The sequence below is a fragment of the Ylistrum balloti genome, unplaced genomic scaffold (genome assembly GCF_031769215.1).
Source record: "Ylistrum balloti isolate Yb309-2 unplaced genomic scaffold, AGI_CSIRO_Ybal_v1 Utg370136, whole genome shotgun sequence".
NCBI classification, from domain to species: Eukaryota; Metazoa; Mollusca; class Bivalvia; order Pectinida; family Pectinidae; genus Ylistrum; species Ylistrum balloti.
The window spans coordinates 681,178-706,669 of record NW_026782145.1 but is presented as its reverse complement, the minus strand read 5'-3'; the positions used below and the strand labels follow the sequence as shown (position 1 = coordinate 706,669).

The following is a 25,492-nucleotide window of genomic DNA, read 5'->3' as shown; positions in this document are numbered from 1 at the left end:
CAGTGTTGTCAGTAGGGTACTTTTTACCCATTAACACAATTCAGAGGTCTTAACTCCTAGTTGACAAGGTAAATAACAGAATCAGGAATTTTCAGTGACATGATGTTGATCTGAATTTCTCTGTCATGGCAGTGAAACATCTTACAAATATTTTGGCAGCAAGACAAACAATATCACAAGTAAACTGCTGAATAAGCAAGTGCCTTTTTTTTTTGAAGTGATACTTGAAAGTGCAGATGATTTATGAATCATTCGATGTACATGCACTCATATAGGTTAGAAATCTAACCCACCGTAAAAATGTTGAATTGCTTACCGGTTCAAAATAAATTCAAATCGGTTTCTATGACACAGATTTATGATGCCATGAGGTTGTAAGAAATGAAAATCTGGAAGATAAAAAGTAATGGTTGCTTGAGTTGTGGGAACACTTACATAGCACATATGATAGAGGAGTAGAAGGAGAATAGGTGAGACATGTATGTAGTCTGGCAAAAGTTATGGCTTGGTAGATTTAGCTGAATTTGGCAGAGAATACCAAACTTTGTCAGATTTATTGTAACCAAAGTCCTTAAGATTAGATCATAGTTCAAAATATTTATCAACACAGATCATGGCCATCTTGTATTGTGGTGTTACTGTAAGATTAGAGCTGATGCCATCAAATTTACAGCTATGGCCACGCTCCAAACATTAATCATATCTCTGGATTATAGGACGTAACTCTGTCTAATCCTGATATCAGAACTGAAGGCTGTCTGTAGAGATCTTAAGATTCAAGGATGAATGAGGTCCAGTGTTACAGTACAAGCATTTAATAAGTTTATCTCCAGTCCTTGACTAACTAATTGGCCTTAAACAAGGGTAGCACAGAATATTACATTATCTTCTACATCTATATCAATTTCATGTATTGGACTTAAAGGAAAATTTCAGTATATTATGTAATGAAACTACATGGTTTTAAGCCTGATTTGATCTTTATAAAGTGTTAAATTTCTTTTGGCAGACTCATTTCTTTTTTGGAAGTTAAAAAGCACCTTGAGTAACTTTAAATTGTTGTAAATTTCCTCATTGTAATACCTTGTCATTGTCAAAATATAACCATTTTTCAATAATACAGTACTTATTTCTATGACACATATGTCACAGTCCTGATTTTTCCCCAGCCTACTACAAGGTGTTCACCTGAAATCTGACAGGTGTTTATTTTCTGACAACTCTTTTTACTTGAACCGTATATGTCCAGTTATATGCCCATATTTGGTAAAAAGCCATCAATATCTTCCTGTTGTTCAGGACAAACAATGCTATGTGATGTCCTGTAAGTAAGCCCTCCCCCTAACATATGTTGCTGGGCATATTGTAAGACAAGGAAAGTATCAGTAGATATTTTATAGAACAGTATTTGTTACAGTTTTGGGATGACCCACGACAGTGTTCGTAATGGCTGCGAAATGAAGGATGGCGAGGAGTATCTTTATGTGATGGCAGCCCAACTGTTAGCCGTCAATGTTCCGATGAAGTGGTCAGAATGCAGCAGGACTGCAATAACAAAGTTTATAGAGTAAGTTTGTTGAAATGATCATTTCTTAAAAGAATTTAAAAAGTTAGGTTCACAGAAAAATCTCAAATATTGGAGTTGAGGTATGACCTCCATTGTCACTTCTGACTCCACTATGTAAGCTGTGTACTGATGATAGCCTGCAGCCTAAGGCTGAAACAGGTCTCCAACCAGCTTAAGAAGAATGTAGAATATACTGTTCGGAAACCAAGCTTCTGGAGTTGCTCCCCTTCTCTTTTTATTCAGTTTATTTCAAGATGGTCCTGTTTATCACTAGGTATCTTCTTGTAACTTAGATGAATCACAAAACACAAACTTGGTAGGATGTTGGTTCTTTCTCAAAGTTTTTTGATAAATAAGTTAATTGTGGTTTTTGGATTCAAATGTAAGATTATCTTTAGAAAATACCCTACACATACTGTGATGTTGTTGTAAATGTTATGTTTTGGTTTCAAGTCGACATTGTAATGTTGTTTTGCTTTCCAGTCGTGGTTGGGCCTATTGTTTAGATGATGAGCCAGCAGAGTTTCACCATAAGGAATTTCAGTACCCGATTATCCCCCCTGGGACCATGTATGATGGCGACCACCAGTGTCGTCTAGTGTATGGTCCTGATGCCATTTTGTGTGAGGATGTGGAGGTCAGTATATCAACAGAATGACTTTTATAATTCAATGTTACATACATCGGTACAGGACATAATTTCAATCCTGATATATGTGAATCAGTTTTAACAAATTCCAAGTGTTTTGTTTTTGTATAACACCCAAGAGCAATGTTCATCTACCAGCCATTGGATTTGATTAGTGGTAAACTGTGACAAATTTTTACATTAAGTTGTAACAAGCCTCTCAAAAAAGTGACATCCATAATTAGATTTTGATGACATTTGTTCCACACAGGAGGAGATGTGTAGCACTCTGTGGTGTCGATACAGGAACAAGTGTACAACCAAACTAGAGGCTGCAGCAGAGGGGACAATATGTGGGCAAAATAAGGTAGGTCAAGGTCAAATGTAGTTTGGATGAAGAGATAGGTCAAGGTCAGATGTAGATACAAGATAGCTCAAGGTCAAGGGTAGTTATATCAAAAGTAGTTTAAGTTCAATAAATAATAAGGTTAGCCAAGGTCAGATGTAGGTATGATAAGATAAATCAAGATCAATTATAATCATAAATCATACAGACCTAAGTCAAATGTTGAAAAAATTAGGGAAGTCAACAGCAAATGTAGGCAAAATAAGGTAAGTATAGGTTAAGTAGGTGTGATAAGGCAGGCAAAGGTCAATTGTAGGTCAAAAATAGGTAAGTCATAGTAAAATATATTGAAATTAAATCTAGTTAAAGTATAGAAATATGGTGTTAACTAAAGAGAAGAGCTAGTGTATTCAGGACATATCACTTCAAACTTTTATGGTTAAAAATGTGTTATGTCACCATATACTTAACTCTCTTTCACCACATTCTGTCATTAAAGTCAATTTGTTTATTTGTGAATTGTTGAAAAAGTGAGAGCAAGAATAAACAATGTTGAAATAACTTGAATTCTAAGTAGAAACATCTGTCTAAAAGGGGGAATGCCAAACATTTTTGGAGGTTTTTTTTTTTGGCACTCCTGCTTTTTCTATGCAGAATTTTTATCTAAATTTCATTTTTAAGGAGAGCTGTATCTGTGTGCTGTTATAGTAATACATCAGTGATAAAGAGTTAGTCGAGAAAACAATTTTTACTGCTCATTTGATAGCAGAGAAAATGTTTTTTGAAATTTTCTGTATAACATCAAACTGCAATCTTTGTGTATTTTTTCTATGTAAAGAGCGAACAGAGTTTATATTTGTAACAGTGCATGGAACCAATGCCTTTCTACTTCTAATTCAATTAATTAAGAAATAGTCTGGTTCTGGTTTTATAGACACTTACATTGATCAGTAAAATGTTTGAAATTCAAATTTTTCTTTGTGGTAAAAATTTTGACAATTTGTAAACTAAAAGACCACATATGTAAATATTTTCTCTCTGTTATAATTACTCCTTGATACACTTACATAAATGTGCAGTAGGAGGGTGTACGTAAATATGTTAATTAACACACTCAACTGGTCTGGTAGATCTAAGTGTTTCAATTGCTGTCGAAGTATACTGTTGACTGAAGTAGATCAAAATTATATTTCACATTATAAAGTTAAGTTAATGGAGGAAGATCCATTGAAGTCTAAGAAAATTAGGAGATTTCAGTTTCAATGAAAATAAAAAAGTTCTTTTCAATTAATTAGTTGTCATATACATGAAGTAGCGTTGGATGTTTCAACTCTACAAATTTGAGCATCAAGGTTCAACAAATTTTAGCATCAAAGTTGAATATAATTATGGTACTGCATTCTGAGCTCAACAAAATTGAATTGTAAATTAAATTTGAAATATGTTGTTAAACAGATTTTAAAAAACAGCTTTGACAAGCATTTAAAACATAATAAAGCAATTTTGTTTATTTTTTATGAATTTAAGCACTGAAGATTTTAAATAGAGCCATCTATAAAACAGAGAGGTTGTAGAGAAACATTTATTGGTTTCAGAAAAACATCAAACGGATAGTTTGTACAGAAGTTAGATAGAATCATTTCGGTAGCTACCCCGCTGTCATAACCAGAGTATGTGTGTTGGAATGGCACACCCTAAGTGAGACACTCTAACACTATCGGATTACATCACGTCTTTCTAAAGGGCCGATACCATTTACTTTTAAAACTCTTTGCAGTTTTAGATGTTGAAACTTTAATTCCACAAAAAATAATAAAAATCTTTTCAAAATTGTATGGAAAAACAGAGTTGGTTAAATGTGTTTCTGTATCCACTTATCATCGTAGCCATATTGTATATGTTGTCTGTGTTACCGTATCTTATCAGTGTGGATTCTGTTCTGTGTATTACAATACCATCACACTGATTAGAGCATTGCCCAGCAGATTCTGGGAGATAGGATGTAAGACTATCAGCCTGTTAGACTTTTAGTTCTTATGAATAGACAAACTACTCTTATGTAATAAGTATCCAGAGTTAAATGTGTTCCCAGGCTCTTCAAGTCGCCCAGACTGAATAAGAAACCTTGACATTTTAATGTTCTGCGACTTTTTCCTGAGAATAATAAGTAGTTTTTTCTCACTAATTTTTTTCTGTATTTATTGAAATCTTGTGCTTTCTGTTGTATTGATATACAAGTTTACACTTCATTAGTCATTGCGATCAAATCTCAGATGATATGTACTATTTAAGACCACCCCAAACTAGGTGGCATTGGTCTGGTGTTAGATCCAGGATAAGTTCTGTGCTAGTTAAGCTTTGACATTGAAACGCAGTGTCTATCAAATAATCAAATACTGAAGTTTAACATTCAGAAAATTTCAATTAATTTGAGAAAATCTTGATTAATTCTTTCATACCTGTGATCGGATGACAATTTGAGCGTTTGCTATGAAGGATAGTAGTGGTGATCAGAAATTTAGGTACAGATAATAAGTTTAGCATTCCCTGAAATACCAGAAATACCTAAATATTTGTGTGTATATGGTTGTTTGCACGTTTAAAGGAATATTCAGTGTGTTTGTTTTATGATTATTCACACATCACATAATCATGCTGTTTAAATTCATACAACGTTTCCTTGTGTTTTACTGTTTGCCTCCTGCATGTATACTAAAATGCCAAGAAATCAGCAAGCAGTTTTCCATGACTGTGCAGAAATATAGATGGGTTCATTATAAGGCATGGGTAATATAGAAGAATATGTAAAGAAAGTGAGGTTGGGGTGTAGAGGGGGAGGCACAATGCTGATAACATTATCATAATGGGAAGTGGGTGCCATGCCAGGTGAATATGTTGGTCTCATATATTTGCACTACTCATGATACCTTGATTACAGTGGTGTTTTAATGGTGACTGTGTGGAGATTGGTGAGCGTCCTCTGGCCATCAACGGTAACTGGGGAGAGTGGAGTGGCTGGTCCGATTGCAGTCGTACCTGTGGTGCTGGGGTCTCTACAGTGGAGAGACACTGTGAAAACCCACCGTAAGTTTACATTTCTCTGTAGAGGATAAGGATGATGCCTTTTCGAACACCCGCACAATGTCAAAATTCATATCCCTATAGTTTCTCAAATGTGAAAACTTGCTGCAAACTGAGTCTCCAGGGCAGTCATAGAATCTAGGGTAAAAATAACTTGTATATGGTTCACTGAGCTATCAACCACCTACACGTAATTACATTACAAATTTTACCTTTTATTTGTGTATATTATATACTTATTATCAAATAGCTGATAACTATGATTTTTTATAAGCACAAGACTGAATTTTTCCTTTTGCAATGTTGCCAATTTTATGAGCGAAAGGAGATAAGCCCTATGAAAATATATAAGTTCACCTACATCATAATAACCTGATATTGTGTTACTAAATTGCTCACCGACTACCATGTATTTTGTATCCCAAGTACCATTAATTTAACATTGTATTACAGGCCTTCAAATGGTGGAAAGTATTGTATCGGGGAGAGAAAGAGATACAGAATTTGCAATACTGATGTAAGTAATAGTAGTCAACACACTGTGAGTATTTTACTGAGAAAGTGATAGAAGAACTATGATACAATAGTACTAATTATATAAGATGGTTTAATTACGTTGATTGAAAGTAATGTAATACTCCAGTATATATATATTTGCTTGCTTTTCTTCAAATCTTTGCTGATATCCATTTCTTTTTTTTTCTATAACTTTGTCCTTTCATGCTTTCAGCCGTGTCCAGAAAATACCCCTAACTTTATAACAGTGCAGTGCCGTGACTTCAATTACATTCCTTACAGAAACAAACTTTATGAATGGGAGCCAGTAGAAATGGACGCCAATGGTAAGGAAAAGGACAATATGACATTTCAGGATCTGTTACATGGAGATTCTAGGAAATAATGTTTTGCTTTGTGTAATTTCTACTTATAAAAGAAAAGTTTCCGATACATCAGTACATGTATAAATTTGGTTCATCAACAGATTCACCTTGCCAGTTACATTGTAAACCCAAGAACAGATTCTTCTCTGTGCTTCTGTCAGACATGGTAGCTGATGGGACACCTTGCTCACCAGGCAAACGCAACATGTGCATAAGTGGCCGATGTCGGGTAGGTACCTTGTTTCGCTTACATGAAAAAATGTGTATCTCAGACCAATGTTTGAAAAGTAGAATATAACATTTATTTGAACAGTTGAACACAAAATCGGTTAGTATTTAAAACCTTATAGACTTCTAGACAGAAAATCAGGATCAATGTTTTCATTCTAAATAGACAGATTCAGAAATATGTCAAGCTTACTTAAGCATTGAACGACTTTCAGTTGGCATTCATAGGCATATGAACATATTTTTCCTTCATGTTGAATCTATCCAGTTGGCATTCTTAATGCACAGGAATACCAACTAAAGGCAGTTCAATACTTGTATCTTGTTATTTAAGGAAGAAACCCTGAATTTGTTCACTTTACTTGCTATGTTCATACACTGTTGGCAGTTCATGTACTGGTAATACCAGGTCCATGACTTGCTTTGGTAATTTATGCATGTCAGTTCAAGATAAAACAGCCTATATTGTTCTGTGATTTAAATTGTAATTTGTCTTTAAGCATGTTGGCTGTGACTGGCAACTTGACTCGGCTGCCAGGGAGGACCGGTGTGGAGTCTGCCACGGTGATGGCTCAACGTGCGAGACAGTCAAAGACCAATATAACGAAACTCAGGGATTAGGTGGGTGGACTACATAGTGTATTAAATATAATTTTTCTTGAATAGAACACTGCGAAAAACTTTGTAGACATAAATCTTGAAATATTTCTATTTTAATGATCTTATTTAATTGTTTATAGGGTACGTAGAAGCAACTGTTATTCCACGTGAAGCAAGGAATATCAGAATAGAAGAAGTGGCTGGAGCCAATAACTACCTGGCCATGAGGGACAACAAGGGTAACTACCTCCTCAATGGTCACTGGTTTATCCAGTGGAGTGGGGACTACCAGATGGCTGGTACTGTTGTCCACTATGAAAGAGAAGGGAACAAGGAGAAAGTAGAGGCTATCGGACCACTTAAAGAACCCATACATGTTATGGTAAGGTGTTGTTACACACATTCATAAAACAATCCACATCTAAATCTTCAATCTTAATAATCTGTTTGTTCATTTCTTTGTAGTAAATCAGCATTTCATTTACTGTAAAATTGTTAATTTTTGTGGTGGATTTATTTTCTCATTAATTTTGTTGGCACTGTTAATCCACGATTTGTATGGCAACAAATTGTTTACAGAAGAAAACCTGCGATGAAAAACCTCTACATCTGTAACTTAAGTCATTATAGAAGCTGACTTTTATTGTAATAAATACACCTAAATTAGACGTGATTCCATTACTTTCTCTTTATGGTTATCAGCACTGTTTTTGTCACCTACAGCTACTACTGCAGTCTCGTAACCCAGGTGTGATATTTGAGTACACGGTTCCTCGAGAGAATATCACCGAGACAAGAGAGTCTGAGTTTCGGTGGAAGTACTTAGACTGGACACACTGTACAGCCTCATGTGGGGGAGGTAAGTAGAGATCCTGATCTGCGATAGTTACTCAGCCTTAGTGAAATTTAGTGCACATGATTAGTACTTATAGGCTGTACTAAAAATAATTTTCTATTGTGTTGGTATTGTTTAGGAAGCCAGAGGTCACAGGTTGTGTGTGAGGAACTGGAGGCGGGACTTGTAGAGGACCAGTACTGTAACAGTTCTAATAAACCTGATGACAAACAACGGGCATGTAACCTTCACCTGTGTCCAGCAAAGTAAGTTATTCCTATTTTACCTGTGTTTCCAGCTAAAAAGGTCAACACAATTTAGTCAGTTTCATGTTCACATGTGTCCAGCTATATAGGTCAACACAGTTTAGCCAGTTTCATGTTCACATGTGTCCAGGAAAGTGGGTCATCACAATTCAACCTGTGTCAAGCTAAATTGGTCCACACATTTTAGCTAGTTTAACCTTAACATGTTTCATGTAAAGTAGGTGAAGGACAAGTCATTGGTGAGTTGATTGTTTTTTTCTTATGTACATATATTATTCATTTTTTTAGATGGTGGGCTGGTGCCTGGCAACATTGTTCTCTCACCTGTGGTAAAAATGGAGTGCATCGCCGCACAGTGATCTGTGTTAGGAACCTAGGACTGGATGAACAGATTGCACTGGAGGACAAGAATTGTATGGACCAAGAAAAGCCAACAGAGATAGAGCCATGTCATCACAAGGATCCTTGTCCAGGCACATCTAATTGGGTTGTCGGAAGCTGGTCACAGGTACAATTATTTATCTCTACTATCCTGTAGTATATTTGTGATTGGGCAATCTACAATTACAAGTTTAAAATAAAATGATGAAAACCATTGAAAAAGTTTCTGCCTTTGAGTTACTGCTCATGGGATTGAAACTATCTTTCATTTTGTTTATTACTATTGACTTATCTGAGAACTGAGAAACTATGTGTTAAGCTCTTTCTATTACATTGGCTGATATCCTGTATGTGTTTGTTTATAACAAAATATTTTCTCTGATTCCCTTGACTGTCTCCAGTAGCATAAAAACTGTCCTGAAACATCAGTTGATGATATTTAAATTGAAAGATGATGAAATGGTAGCAATTTATTCATCAATTTTATACTTTATCAAACTGTTTTAGTCATTTTGAGCTTAGATGTGCCTATAAAATGTTTATTTTCTTTTTGTCCTATCAGTGCCATGGTAACCCATGTGAGAAGCAACACCGACCTGTGCTTTGTGAGAACCCAGAGGTCGGCTGTGATGAATCAATAAAACCAAATCTGGAACAGTCTTGTACCAATGTAACTTGTGGTATCTGGAGAGCAGAGTCCTGGTCTGAGGTCAGTGTCATGTAGTGTTATGGTTACAATGTCAAGGTCACAGTATTAAGGTCACCTAATCAGGTCATAGTGGCAAGGTCACATTGTCAAAATTTTAGTGCCAATGTACTCATCTGTGACAATAAATTTTGGTATTTGTTGATTTGTTGATTAAATGTTTCAAGTAAAGAAAAGAAACAGTTGCTTTATGCCAAACAGTGCTTACTACTTTTGTTGTATATTGAACTTAAATAATTATTATGTCCCTACCATTTTATTGCTTTTAGAAACAGATAATGTAACTTATATCTTGTCCATTTGTCCTGAATTAATGTCTTATCTTGTGAATATCTCTAAAGATACTTTATGCCTGGTAGCAGTAGTATCCTTGTCTTAGACCTATTCCAGCTGTAATGTTTTCTGATAATGTCATATCCTGTAGACAATGTGGCCTAGTTGAGAGTCAGGACAGATATTGTTTTTGTAACGGAGCACTGTAAAGTCAGAATTTTTATGACTTTCTATTTACATATATAAAATGTGAATTGAAATCAGCTCTGAGATAGGTGTTTTCTGTTCTTTGTGTTGTATATAACTCTGGACTTTGTATTGTATAGAACTCTGACCTCTTTGTGTTGTATATAACTCTGGCCTTTGTGTTGTAGAGAACTCTGGACTTTGTATTGTATAGAACTCTGACCTCTTTGTGTTGTATATAACTCTGGACTTTGTGTTGTATAAAACTCTGGACATTGTATTGTATAGAACTCTGGACTTTGTATTGTATAGACCTCTGACCTCTTTGTGTTGTATATAACTCTGGACTTTGTGTTGTATAAAACTCTGGACATTGTATTGTATAGAACTCTGGACTTTGTATTGTATAGACATCTGACCTCTTTGTGTTGTATATAACTCTGACCTCTTTGTGTTGTATAGAACTCTGACCTCTTTGTGTTGTATATAACTTTGACCTCTTTGTGTTGTAGAGAACTCTGGCCTCTTTGTGTTGTATAGAACTCTGACCTCTTTGTGTTGTATATAATTCTGGACTTTGTATTGTATAGAACTCTGGCCTTTGTGTTGTATAGAACTCTTACCTCTTTGTTTTTATTGAATTCTGGCCTTTGTTGTAGTAAGCTATGACCCATATGTTGTACTGTACTCTGACCTATGTACTATAGTGAACTCATACCTTTGTGTTGTAGTGTACTCGTACCTGTGGAGGAGGGATGAAATCTAGACAGGTCCAATGTATTGGGGGATCTGTCTGTAACATAGATGAGGAACCATCCAGAAACATGCTCTGTAACAACAGAGCTTGTCCAATCACAACCACTGTTACAACCACTTCGACAACCACTTCGACAACCACTACAACAACCACACCTGTACCAACTACCACTACAACTACCAGTACCACACCTGCGCCAACGACCACCACAGCTTCTACTACCACTATTCCAACCACAACTGCTGCCCCAGAAACATCTGCCCCAACCACAAGCTCTGCTAGAGTGCCAACAACTCCCAGAGATCTATCACTTGGAGTAAAGAATGAAGAATCACCTAGCATTGTATTATCTGATTCCAAGGGAGAAAACTCTCTAGTCATACCCAAGGATGGAAGTGAATCTGTGGTTCCTTCCCGCCAGGTGGGAGGAGTTCCTTCTCTTATTGAGAGTGAGACTGTCAAAACAGGAAGTGATGTGAATGTACAGATAGACAGTTCCTCTAACTTTGATAGTGACAATGGAGGAGAGGTCAGGGTAGAAGACAAAGAGGACAACCAAGAGGAAGTTGGAGACTTGTACAATGTGATGGAAGGAGGAATAGAGGGAGAGGAGGAGGATTTTAATGACGGTGAAGATGGTTATGAAAGTCAACCTGATCTTGAAACATCAGAGGATCAGCCAATAAAAGTGTCTAAAACAAAAAATCCTGGGAGAGAAACTGAACCTATCAATGAATCTGTACCTCAGGAAAGGTTAGAGTCTGAGCCAATCAATAAACATTTAACACAAGGTAGGTCAAATCCTGAAAATGATGGTGACTCTGGGACTGAAAGACAGGAAATACCACAGCCAAAAGAAAACACACCAACACAGGAACGTCGTCTACCACCATCATTGTCTGACAGAGGAACAATACCAGATCAAGAAAGAATTAAAGGATTGCCAGACAAAGATTTGGAGGAAATATCTAGTGAACCAATACCGAGAGGTAACAGACCTAGGTCAAACTCCGGGGACAAGAGGATGATGCCTCGACTACCAATCAGAGGATCAGGTCATGGCAGGATTGTTGGGGAGAACATTGGAGTGCGCCCACTACCCAAAACACCAATGATAAAGCCTGGCCTTATACCAAAGGTCAATAGTCTGGGCTACGAGTGGAGATCAGCCAACTGGACAGAGGTGAGTCAACCATCAACAACAACTTTCATTTTAAAGCCATCCAAACCATAACACTGCATTGACAGATGATCTTGCTTATTGAACTTTTTGTCACATGTGTGACTATATTTATTAATACATGTGTCTTTTATTCTGCACCCATTGCATGACCGATATCTGTGTTTGCTGTAATCTGTATTACCTTGCATGTTGACAGTGTTCAAGAATGTGCGGTGCCGGAATACAGACCAGAACCATTTACTGTGTAGATAAAGCCAGTGGGGAAACTGTGGCTAAAAGTCAGTGTGAGATCAGACACAAACCTAATGCCATTGATCGCTGTAATGTCCACGCCTGCTCTGAATGGGAGGGTGGAGACTGGAGTGCTGTAAGTACAGTTTTCAGAAGATTAAATAAACAAATGATAAATTTATCATCAGTACCCTTTAATAGGTTTGTTAGTAAAATTTATCTTCACCTTGTATAGATAAAACTTGTGATATTTATTTCAGTAAAGCTGACTTTCACCCGATTATATATTTCAATAGAAAATACCTGTGTTAGGTTTGTTAGCCTTAAAGTTAATGTCAAACACAAAACATGATTTCCTTTCTGACAGGTAAATACTCTACATGTGTATGAATAACATTCTTTTCTGCAAGTGAAAAGGTGATTTTTGTCAAAGATATCTCATTATTGTCCTAAAGTTGAATAGGTATTGTTGAAAATGACAACTACTTTCAATGATAATAATTTCATCCTGAGTAAAAATACTATTGTGTTTTAGTGTTCTGCTACCTGTGGTGTGTCAACAAAGATGAGGTTGGTGACCTGTCCAAGGAGTCAAGTGTGTGACCCTGAACTGAAACCAGCAGAAACCATGCCATGTGACCTCCCTGCTTGTCTTGCTTGGGTCCATGGTCAGTGGAGCAGGGTAGGTTCAAATACAATAATATAATTATATTCACTGTACTTCACTACAGAGGTTTGTCTCAGTCTCGCTTAGTTCCACAGGAGTAATCTGAGATACTCTAAAGTCATGTGTGACTGAAATATTTCTAGGTTTATTTTTCACTTTTATCTCTTTGTACATAACGGCCATGGTCTTTTCTATTTGTGCCAGTTTGTGAGTATTTAAAGGTGTTGAAGACATTGTTATGATGTTCAAACTTTTGTTTTTTGTGTATTAGTGTTCCAAGTCATGTGGCGGTGGGGAACAGGTTCGTCTTGTCCAGTGTATCAACATCACATCACAACAGAGAGGTGCTGGTTGCCCCACCCACACCAAACCAGGCGAGAGACAGCAGTGTAACAAAGCCTCTTGTCCAGATAATAATCATGGTTAGTATGGAGTCATTATACATATTTTACAAAGTTTGGTAATTCCAAAGGTAAATGCTGATCTATAACATAATAATAAGTAGTTATCAATTACACTTTTTCAATTGAAACATTGTCTGTCTCATTGCAGCTTTAAACCGACACCGTTGTACAAGAGACAAGATGAGTAACCAGATTTGTCGTGCCCTGCGGAGAATGAACCAGTGCTCCAAACTGTATGTACGAGTGAAATGTTGTCTCACCTGTAATGTACGACAGTGGCGACAACGTCCTTACCACCGACGCACTGCGAGGTAAAACCATGCAACGCTGTCTTCTTTGGGTCTCTTTCTACATGGCAGATGGCCTTGGAGATACAAAATGTGTTGAACTTGGATGGGAATGGTGAACCATTTTCCTGAACTTGACTTCAAGCAAGTGCAATTTTGTCTCAAAAATTCAAGATGGCTTTGAGAATTCCTCCTGAAAGACGTTACAGATGGATAACCCAAAGTAACCATTATTTCTCTTAGGTATGGATACTCATTTCATATCAAAGCAGTGATTGACAGTCTGATCATGTGATGATGCAGGGGAGATAAATTCTCAAATTATGGTGTAATCAGTGTTTTTTGACCCGAGATGTTATGTCATGGGATCTGAGATGTAGTTTGACATGTAACCGCAAAAAGTGTGTCATGTGACCAGTGATGCTGTGTGACATGTGAGCACAGTTGGTGAAATTTATGACCTCATTGTGACATGTGATCAGAGAATATGTCTTGTAATTGTATATGGAGTAAGTCAATTGAGCCTTGCCCACAGACATTGTCATTGTAAAGTGAGGAGATTTGACACACAGACTATGTATGTGTTCATGAATATTACCCCTTCAACTCATTGTACAAGACTTCACCTCAGTGTTTCGGAGTACAAGACTTCAACTCAGTGTCTCTGAGTACAAGATTTCAACTCAGTGTCTCCGAGTACAAGACTTCAACTCAGTGTCTCCGAGTACAAGACTTAAACACGGTGTCTCACAGTATATGTACAAGACCTCAACTTTAGTCTCTCTGAGTAAAAGATTGAAACCATTTCTCTTCAATCACCAGACTTGAAACCAAAGTGTTTTTGAGTGCATTACAAGACTTACAGCAGAGGGTCTCAATTTCTGAGTACAAGAAATCTCTGTTCAACAAGTGATGAACTTACTTGGCTGCTACATCACCCCAAATGTAATGTTTATTGACATGCTCCAGAAGTCCCTTACAGGCAAAGGTGTTACCATTGCTTCTGTAAGTAGGCTGGTAGACTACTGAAAACTGGGGGAAAAAACATTTGAAAGTCAACCCATTTAGTGCAGAGGTGTACAATATTCACTGATGGACTTGAAATTTTGGAGGTTATTTACAGCAATGGTGGCTTATTGGCTACTGATTTATATCCAACATGTATAAGGTGCTGTGGAGAACTTATGATAAGTTAGAACTATTTAGAAATAAGTCTTATCAATGTTTACTCAATATTGGCTGGATCAGAGGCAGTATATAGTGCCTATAAGTCACCTGTTGATACTTTCTCACTTTATTTTATATGTTATAACAGATTAAGGATATAATTTATGAACTACACAGTGATCTCTGTACATATTAGGATGTCAAATAATTGTTTTATTGCTAGATTTTTATATGTGTATACAACCTTTTAGCTGTATTATTAATGTAGGCTAGCTTTAATATAGGTATATCACCAGTGGTTAAAATCACCTGGTCTAATTTACATTTTTATCATTACAATGTGACAATCTGTGAAATTTGATTATTCATTGATTATGGAGAAAATAAATTTTCTTCACTCAGTAACTTGATGACTTTTTCCTGTTTTTAAATTAATTTCTTATGTATGTGTAATATTCGATGAGTTCTAAAGTTTGTCATGTGTATTACTGTAAGTCTTTGGAGTCTGTGGTCAGTATTTTCTCTCATTGTTTTCCATATTTATGCTGTATAATCATATTTATCTGGTCCTTCCATATAATCACTGTTACGTAGAATGACCAAGATTGTCTTGTAATATAGCTCAATAGCAATACTTTGAAGTGAAAAGTGTGAAAAATCATTTTCACAATATTCATATTGGCAATATAGTTTTTTATATATCAAGTATACAGTGAGTAAATTAAATGATAAAAAGACCAAATTTAATTTGTATCAATGACTAAGAACAATAACTCCAGAAAATGATGATTTAATTTATGTAGTGTTACCTGTTATAACCAGGTATACCTTACATATACAGTTAACCTGCTTAGAAGTACCAGGTACATTTTCTTTATGTGGTCTTTCAGTGTCTTAAATAATACTTGCATGTATCAATGGATGTTTGTTTAGTTCCTGTCCAGAAACTGTTGGTGCTCATGGATAGAACCTCCTGAAAGCATTTAATTCATTTACCAATATGGAATCTTTAAAAAAATTCTTTTGTTAAGGAAAAGACAAATTTTGAATGATATACCTGTCAAGAGTGACTGATTACATATATATGCATGATTATTTTTATAGTTTCTACCTGTCTTCAGAATAACCTTTTACATGTATGTTTACTTATCTAGAAGCAGCACTTTTTTGTTTTCCTGTCTAGATGGACCATTTGTCTGTATTGAAAAACACAAGAGCTTCCTGCTTACAGTGCCAATCAATTATTCAATGGTTAAAATGTGAACACAGTCATGTGCATGTCCTGTTGACAGAACCTGATCTTTTTGTACAATGTATAATGGAATGTGTTGACATTCCTATTTTGGATGAGACGTTGACATTTCTGCTGTGGACAGAATATTGACGTCCTTTTTGGGTACAGAATGTCGATGTTACTACTGTGGACAGGATGTTAATGTTCCTGTTGTAGACAGGATGTAGATGTTGCTGTTGTGTACAGGATGTAGATGTTCCTGTTGTAGACAGGATGTTGATGTTCCTGTTGTGTACAGGATGTTGATGTTCCTGTTGTAGACAGGATGTTGATGTTCCTGTTGTGTACAGGATGTTAATGTTCCTGTTGTAGACAGGATGTTGATGTTCCTGTTGTAGACAGGATGTTGATGTTCCTGTTGTGTACAGGATGTTGATGTTCCTGTTGTGTACAGGATGTTGATGTTCCTGTTGTAGACAGGATGTTGCTGTTCCTGTTGTAGACAGGATGTTGCTGTTCCTGTTGTAGACAGGATGTTGATGTCCCTGTTGTAGACAGGATGTAGATGTTCCTGTTGTAGACAGGATGTTGCTGTTCCTGTTGTAGACAGGATGTTGATGTTCCTGTTGTAGACAGGATGTAGATATTCCTGTTGTAGACAGGATGTTGATGTTCCTGTTGTAGACCGGATGTTGCTGTTCCAGCTGCAGACAGGATGTAGATGTTCCTGTTGCAGACAGAATGTAGATGTTCCTGTTGTAGACAGGATGTTGATGTTCCAGCTGCAGACAGGATGTTGATGTTCCAGCTGCAGACAGGATGTAAATGTTCCTGTTGTAGACAGGATGTTGATGTTCAAGCTGCAGACAGGATGTTGATGTTCCTGTTGTAGACAGGATGTAGATGTTCCTGTTGTAGACAGGATGTTGATGTTCAAGCTGCAGACAGGATGTTGATGTTCCAGCTGCAGACAGGATGTAGATGTTCCTGTTGTAGACAGGATGTTGATGTTCCTGTTGTAGACAGGATGTTGATGTTCCAGCTGCGGACAGGATGCTGACATTACTGTTGTAGACAGAATGTAGATGTTCCTGTTGTAGACAGGATGTTGACAGGATGTTGCTGTTTCTGTTGTAGACAGGATGTTGCTGTTTCTGTTGTAGACAGGATGTTGATGTTCCTGTTGTAGACAGGATGTAGATGTTCCTGTTGTAGACAGGATGTAGATGTTCCTGTTGTAGACAGGATGTTGATGTTCCAGCTGCAGACAGGATGTAGATGTTCCTGTTGTAGACAGGATGTAGATGTTCCTGTTGTAGACAGGATGCTGACATTACTGTTGTAGACAGGATGTTGCTGTTTCTGTTGTAGACAGGATGTTGATGTTCCAGCTGCGGACAGGATGCTGACATTACTGTTGTGGACAGGATGCTGATTATTCCTCACTTCAGTTACAATTGATCATAAAAAACCAATATGTGCACACATTTTACACAATTAACATAATTAATTCCTAGCTGTCGTTATGTATACACATGCCATGCCCATATGTAGCATTCTATGTATGTGTTGGAAAAGGTAGCATTCTGTTTCTGTGATCAGATTATATAAAGTAGAGCCTACAGTCTCTGTGCCTGATGGTATAGTATAAAGATTCAGTGTCTGTGGTATAGCCTTCCTTACCAACAACATTACACAGTTCTATACGTATATATAATACTTACCAAACTTGAATATTGATAAGTGGTCTATATAGGTTTAGATTAAGTGACAATTGACCAGTACTGTGTGTGGTCAGTGTACTTGGACTGCTACAGGTCAGAGTGACTGAATCGTTATTTCCAACATGTCTGAAAATATTGTGATAAGAGATCCAAGTTTCTGATGTCTGGAAAAGTATGAGGTTAGAACTGTATTTCCAATGTTTTGAAATAGTGTGATATTAGATCCAAATTTCCGATGTCTGGAAAAGTGTGATATTAGATCCAAATTTCCGATGTCTGGAAAAGTGTGATATTAGATCCAAATTTCTGATGTCTGGAAAAGTGTGATATTAGATCTGTATTTCGGATGTTTGGAAATATTGTGATGTTAGATCCATATTTCTGATGTTAAGAAGTACTGTAATGCTAGATATGTATTTCTGATGTTTGGAAATAGTGCGATGTTAAATCCATATTTTTCCAATATCTAGAAATAATGAGATATTACAGATCTGTATTTCCCATATGTGTGGAAATAGTGTGATATGCTAAAGGCTTAATGTTGCTGTATGTTTAAGCATTGTTTCTACATCTTTGTCAATGTGTCAGAAATGTTGTCCAAAGAAAAATTACCGTCAATAAACTTTATAACATGCTCAAAGAAACATCTAGTCTCATGTTATTTGTTAGTGTTCTTGAGAATATGAATAATAGCTGTACACTGTTGAGATTGACATGGAATGTTGCGACTTTTACGCGGGACTGAGCTCTTATGTTATATACCCTTCTCATGCTATGTGACCCATTATGACATAAGGCGATGGTTTGTTTGATGGGTTGTCATACTGTGAACAGCGAGGGTCATCTTGAGGCGGGGTCTCCTTGTAATAGCTGTTGACTACCTCACTGAAAAACATAATGGAGGCCAATCATATTCCAATGCAATTAGGGTAAATCATCTTGCCCAAGGACACAACCACACCAGCAAAGACTGATCTGTTTCCCTTTTTCTCATCAAAACACTACTGCCATGAGTATGGAGCATGGAACCACATATTTCGGATGTTCACCAGAGGTTATGTAGTTCAACACTTAGACTGAAATATTGCAGCCCCTGACAAGATGGTAATGAATGGAGAGACACAGATAGACATTTTTATTTCCTCTTTCATCAGATATTGTAACTTTACAAGAAAGAAAATAGTTAACAACAAGTTGGCTTTAATCATAGACAGAGTTCATAATGTTTAAATGAAGCTTGATGTCAGTAGCCACATCGGCCATCAATTCATCGTTGTTCTCTAATGTCACATGGAGAGAGGCTTGCTTTTTCCAGGGATGAAAACTGGACATGTCCCCACTTTTACATAGTTTATCACTTTCTCGAGAAAAAACCTTTTGTCAGGATACTTTCTGTGTTGGTCCAAAATCCTAAATGACCCTCATCTTGGAAAACACATATTAAACTTCTTATCAAGTTCCAGTGGTGTTATTGAGCTGAAAACTGTTAGGAATGTTCAGGAAAGTGCTCTTATTTTGCAGCATCATCAAAAGATGAACATTGCAGCCACAATGGCCTTTTTGTAACATGACCACACAATCATGGTTTTCATGACATTAATGGCTGCCATTTTGGACTCCATCTTGAAAAACTTCTGAAGTTCTTCTGAGCTGAAAATCAGTGGGGCTACTAAGGAAGCCAACAAAGTTTTGTTAATTTTTCGGCCTCATCAAAATTTAACAGGGTAGCCATAGTAGTCATGTTTATTTTGAATGCATTCCTGAACAACGACATCAATATTCTTGAGTTCCACTCGGGGATTTCAGTTAAAACCAGAAAGAAGGGCTAACATTGCCAACTTCCAATGTCCAATGTGTTGAAATGTTTAAACAACTTCTTATCAATTACTGATATTGTGCCTGTAGCATGCTGGGATGAAGGGCTGCCAAGTTTGTCCTTATCATTTACCTTGAACCACTTTCAACTTTATTCATTGCATTTACTCTGATCTACTTTGAAAATCATAGGTGTCAAATATATCAAAATATTCAAACAGCCTCTTCTCAATAACCAAAAAGCCCAGGGTGCTGATTTTTAGCCTGGCTACCAAGTTTGTTGATATGAATGACCTTGACCCACATCCAAGGTTACAAGTGTCAAAAGTGTTGAAGTTTTTTTTATTTTCTTCTCAATAACCAAAAAGCCCAGGGTGCTGAAATTAGGCCTGTAGCACGACGGGATGAAGGGCTACCAAGTTTATTAAAACTAATGACATTTACCCATTTTCAAGGTGACAGGGAACAAATTTGTAAAACTCTTTAAACAACTCCTCTTGAATAATCAAAAGGCCCAGGATGCTGAAGTTGGACCTTTGGTATGCTGGGATAAATTGTTATCAATGTCAAATAATTGACCTTGATATTCAAGATCTCTTGGGTTAAATGAGGTGGGATCTTAAAATTTCTTTGTCGACAAGCAATTGGTTCCATTGATGGCATTTGTGTAGCAGCATGTAAAAAGAATATGGTTTCAGGCTTGCAGAAAATGTTTTTTGCAAACCAACAGTGTCTTCTTTGTAAGTTGTAGAGAAACAATATATTTTAGGCGTATTTAGCATCTTTCATGCATTGGTCTATATAGTCAAATGACCGTTAAGACCCGTGAGCATCTTGCTAATGGAAAATATATTGTTTCAAAGTATTTTTATATATTTATTAATGTCAGTGCTCAAAGACCATAGACATTTCTAAAATTATCATACCTGTTCCCAATACAAACCAGAGTTATGTGAGCGATGCAAGCCACTAAAATCTTTAATTACTGATTAAAGGGGAACAACTCCCATTCGTCTAGCTATTACTTGACTGCGTTGTTCCCTATGCAGGTTTATATAGCGTCTACGAAAACATTGATCTCCATGAAATTGCGGATCCCCACCAACCGAACAAGAACAACAACAAAAAGATTTCTATAACAAGAACTGTTTTTTTCAAATTATACAAAGTTACGGACTTAGTTACCGGTAGCTAAAATGTACTTTGTAAAATCAGAGACGTATATATCACATATATGTGATATATACGTCTCTGGTAAAATGTTCCTCAGCATCGGTGTCAAGTATTGGTCATCAGCATCGATTTCTTTGTATTGATACACTTTACATGATTACACTTGCAAATGTACACATATTTTGTTTGAATATCAATAAATAAATTTTTATTTCTACTTTTACCTTTGAGATGTTGCCAATGACTTTGCCGTGAAAAGGCTGGATTTCATAGGATCATCTTCCGTAGAAAGTAATATTTCCGTATTGAAATTATAATTAGCTGATTTTATCAATCCTGTTTTATTTCAATCAATTGGGGGAAAACCTATCATCTCTTCTGTTTTGAGGGTCTTATAGAAAATGTGTATATGCTCGTAACATTCCTGAAACAGAATATAAAGATATCTGAAATAGACTATATGATGAATACTCAAAGTCACATGACTGATCACATGAGAGCGGTGGGAGTACAGACGTACACAAACAAAGTGAAAATGGGGTGTGTTTATGTCAGTATGTTAGGATGTCAGCTGTTGATGCACGTGGTGACATACACTTAGCTTATCAGTACCTCGTGGGCAGATGTCAGCTGACCCAGCAACAGGTGTACATACGTATCGATGTCCTATGATAAACTCCACTCTTCTTCCATGCAGTAGACACCGATTGTTGCGGAAGGAGTCATGCCTGTCCAGGATGTCTAACTACCCTGTTAAACATGGTATGTGTTTGACTTTAACTTATTTATATAATTTAGAATATTAATTCCTTATCAAAAGCAATTAAAGAAGAACTTAAACTTTATAAAAGGGAATATATATATTGTACATCGTCGATGATTTCACGGCACTGTCTTGTAATTTCCACTTGTAAGGTTACATTGGTTGTCTGATGGACAGGTAACATCTACATTTGTACACGGGTAATAAGGATAAAGAGGTTCTGTCACGACTTTATCCTTCAATTGGGAACTTTTGGTAACATAGATATGTGAAAGAACATGTACAAGGAAGAAACACAATCCTTTCGAATGCCACGACCAGGAATGGAACTCAAACGTATATGTAAAAGTAAACTGACTCTACTAATTGAACCTTAAAAAGCCTGCTCTGTCATATCAGCTGAGTGATAGAGACCGTACTTAACACTATGTTCAAACCACACTGACTCACTCCTTTTACACTAGTAGTGCACATGTAGACACTGTACATGTTCTAAAACATAGTTTGACACAAAAGTAACACAACTACATTCTTCATTATGAATTGGCATGCTTTCAATACCACCATAAGTTGGTATCCCCTCAATACCAATATAAATTACTGTGCCTTCATAACACTATGAATTGCCATGTCTACATACCAATATGAATTACTATGCCTTCATACCACTATGAATTGCCATGCCTGAATGGTACCACTAAGGATCGCCATGTCTTGGCTGATTTGTCTCCGCCACCATGCTGCCTAGCTAGCTGCCTTAAATTGTATGTTAGAATATGAAATAGTATTTATCACATGAAAAAGGTCTTGGAATAGTGTAAAAGGATGAGGTTGGAGTGGCTCATAAATACAGGATCTTGCATAAGCATGATATCGATGTGATATTTATTCTATGAAAAATGTTCTATAATTTGTTATTGATAAGGTCTATCTTACACCGGCACAAGTGTAGACTTACATTTATCATATCACCCATATTTCTGAAAAAATAAACAAAATCTTTCTGATTAATTTCCCTATAAGACAGACTTATTTCTACCTAGATGGTACACTTTTCACAACCAATAAAACATATGACATCATCAAGATATAACTATTGATGACGTCCCAATAGTGTCATTACTGGTGTCTTTTGTTATTTATGTCATGGTTGTACAACAGTACACAACAGGCCAGTTGTGTGTACTGTTAGGTACAACTGCTGTGCATGATCTGTTGTTGACAAGCTTGGACTATTATACCACAGACCTGGGTTTGATTCCTTCCAAGGCGATCAGCAGGAATATACACATACTTTCCCATGTAGATTGGCTAGCTCCCAGGCTTACCTTAGAAAAACTTGTGAAGGGAGAGTCAAACTGCTCACAAACAATGATCTGAATGCAAATTCAGATGCAGCATTAGCAAATAGCATTAAAATCACTGGACTCATCTGGACTTCCTGACTGTTACATAGTTTTAACGGTAATTAACTGTGCAATCTCTAAAACCATAGCCCTAACAACCTGAAGATATAACCCTAACAACCTGAAGAAACAACCCTAATGACCTGAAGTCATTACCCTAACAACCTGAAGTTATAACCATAACAACCTAAAGTCATAACCCTAACAACCTAAAGTCATAACCCTAACAACCTGAAGTCATAACCCTAACAACCTGAAGTCATAACCCTAACAACCTGAAGCCAAAACCATAACAACCTAAAGTCATAACCCTAACAACCTGAAGTCATAACCCTAACAACCTGAAGTCATAACCCTAACAACATGAGGTCATAACCATAACAAACTTAGTCATAACCCTAACAATCTGAAGTCATAACCCTAACAACCTGAAGTCATAACCCTAACAACATGAAGTCATAACCATAACAAACTTAGTCATAACCCTAACAACCTGAAGTCATAACCATAACAACCTTCTTCTACAACCCTAACAACCTGAAGCCATAACCATAACAACCTTCTTCTACAACCCTAACAACCTGAAGTCATAACCCTAACAACCTGATGCCATAACCCAAACAACCTGAAGTCATAACCATAACAAACTTAGTCATAACCCTAACAACATGAAGCCATATTCATAACAACCTGAAGTCATAACCTTAATATCCTGAATCCACAACCCTAACAATCTCAAGCCCAGAGCAGAAGGTCTGCTCCATTTTACACTGTCAGCAGCAATATATGCACTTGATGTGACTGTTCTTGACTGAATCAGGCAAAAGTGACAATGATCGTCACATACTATATTGGACACGACTGTTAAATGGTTTTACAGGGACATAGTCTCAGTCTAACCACTCAAGTCATATTTACACTTATAGAATACATTATCTTGTCACTGTATCAACAGCATATCTGTAACAGGAAGGAGTGATAAAAAATATCCTACCCCCACCAGGGTTTGCACTTGCAAACTCAGCTTGACTGAATCAAAATTCCCACTAACTAAGGCTAGTAAGGCGAACTGTAATCTCAACTTCTACATATTTACCATCTGTGGGACTACAATGTATGATCCAGGACTTTTGTGATCAAGAAATGTTTTGAAGAGAAAGAAATGTATCAGAACTTTTAAAATTTTGTGGAATAAGATATTGTCATTATTATTTGGAAAGGAACAGAAAAAATAGAAGCTACAGTTTTGGTAACAAACAACACATCAAAAACTTCATGCTCATATCGTGCAGACATTGTGCATAAAGGATCACACATTTTGTGCAGTGTGGTAAAAATGGTTGGCTTATTTTACGGATTGAAAATTAAATGGAAAACTTATGTAGTCTTGACTAAATAACAATCACATACATTTGAAAGTTCATTGGTGATTATGAAAGTCATTTTTTAATTCAATAGTTTTCAAAATAACACTGGACCCTGCATTAATTCTTTCTTACGTATAGTGTTACACCTCCAAGAAAAGCAAAGTATTATTCATGAATCCCTACGTAGGTGGTGATTGTGCGAACTCTTCGGTTTGAACAGGTGACCTCTAGCTCTCTAATCAGATGGCCTCAATAATGGGTCTTGTTATTGTTATGGAAATTAAAGTATAAGAGTTATGTCCCTTGAATATGACTTATAGCTAATTACATATTTGTTAATTTGTTCATCTAATGATTTTTGTCGATTAATACAAATGTTTATAATTCTGAAGTAAGGTATGGAAAGGTATTCTGTACTATGTTAATATTTTAGTATGCAACGATTGTCACACCTAATGAAAGTGTTTATTATACGTGTAAATAGAAATTACTTTGAATGATTGTGATTGCTGTTATACTGACTGTTGGTGAAGCTTTTAAAGATACACGGACGAAGTAAGACTTCTTACAAAGTACGTAACACAGTTATTTGTAATAGGTGGTGGGTGAAAGTCTGAAATAGTGGCTTTTCCGAAACCACTTGTCAAGCTGGTGCAAGGGCTGTTTAGTTCTCACCGAAGCTTGGACTTTTGACTTTGGGTAGCTAGCTATAGGGCTAGGTTAGAGCCTGAGCTAGGAACACGAGCAAGGGTTGACTTAGTTGGTAGGACAAACTAGGGCTTAGTCAGGACTGACTAAGTGATATTGCTCGGCGACTAGTTCAGTAGTTGGAACTAGGGTTAGGTGAAGTCACTGGGTGTCGAGCTTGCACTCAAGCTCGCATGCTAGTCAGAACAGTCTGTGCGGAACAGCAGTCCATGTGAATACTATTTCGTTCGTTAGTTTTATTGTTAACTCAGGTAGAGTTTGCTGTTACACGCTATATGTATATATTGGCATTTGTTAGCTATTATCTCTGAAAGGAATCAGAGACTTACCTGCCGTGTGCAAAGCTAAGCATTACATAATCTGTTTTTTTTTATTAGTACATTAATAATGGTTAATATACAATGTACAACCACATACTCTATTTTTTATCAAAGCTGAAGGTTATCTTTGTTCTTGACCCATCCCCTGATCCCTGACTCGATAGCTCAAGCCTCCATCTAAACAAAGGTGGATATGATGATGATCAGACCTTGAATGTAGGTTTTTAATTGCATGCTTATTTACAGGTTTACTTCTTGTAGTAATGTTTTCTGCAAATCTTACAGGTTCTGCAAAAATAGGTGCCTAG

General features: G+C 36.6%; 1 protein-coding gene across 1 annotated transcript in view; it reads left to right on the top strand.

Annotated features, from left to right (window-relative positions):
- LOC132550624 (A disintegrin and metalloproteinase with thrombospondin motifs 7-like) overlaps positions 1–18,276 on the top strand; it is a 59,517-nt gene extending 41,241 nt beyond the window's left edge. Inside the window, exons 8-25 of the mRNA XM_060214715.1 lie at positions 1,418–1,567; positions 2,051–2,204; positions 2,467–2,562; positions 5,480–5,625; positions 6,076–6,139; positions 6,353–6,464; positions 6,605–6,732; positions 7,232–7,352; positions 7,472–7,713; positions 8,055–8,190; positions 8,306–8,432; positions 8,721–8,940; positions 9,376–9,522; positions 10,710–11,918; positions 12,115–12,285; positions 12,685–12,831; positions 13,088–13,238; positions 13,369–18,276. Coding sequence (XP_060070698.1) covers positions 1,418–1,567; positions 2,051–2,204; positions 2,467–2,562; positions 5,480–5,625; positions 6,076–6,139; positions 6,353–6,464; positions 6,605–6,732; positions 7,232–7,352; positions 7,472–7,713; positions 8,055–8,190; positions 8,306–8,432; positions 8,721–8,940; positions 9,376–9,522; positions 10,710–11,918; positions 12,115–12,285; positions 12,685–12,831; positions 13,088–13,238; positions 13,369–13,535 — 3,688 coding nt within the window. The 3' untranslated portion in view covers positions 13,536–18,276. The remainder of the gene's footprint in view (positions 1–1,417; positions 1,568–2,050; positions 2,205–2,466; positions 2,563–5,479; positions 5,626–6,075; positions 6,140–6,352; positions 6,465–6,604; positions 6,733–7,231; positions 7,353–7,471; positions 7,714–8,054; positions 8,191–8,305; positions 8,433–8,720; positions 8,941–9,375; positions 9,523–10,709; positions 11,919–12,114; positions 12,286–12,684; positions 12,832–13,087; positions 13,239–13,368) is intronic.
- Positions 18,277–25,492: the final 7,216 nt, after the last annotated feature.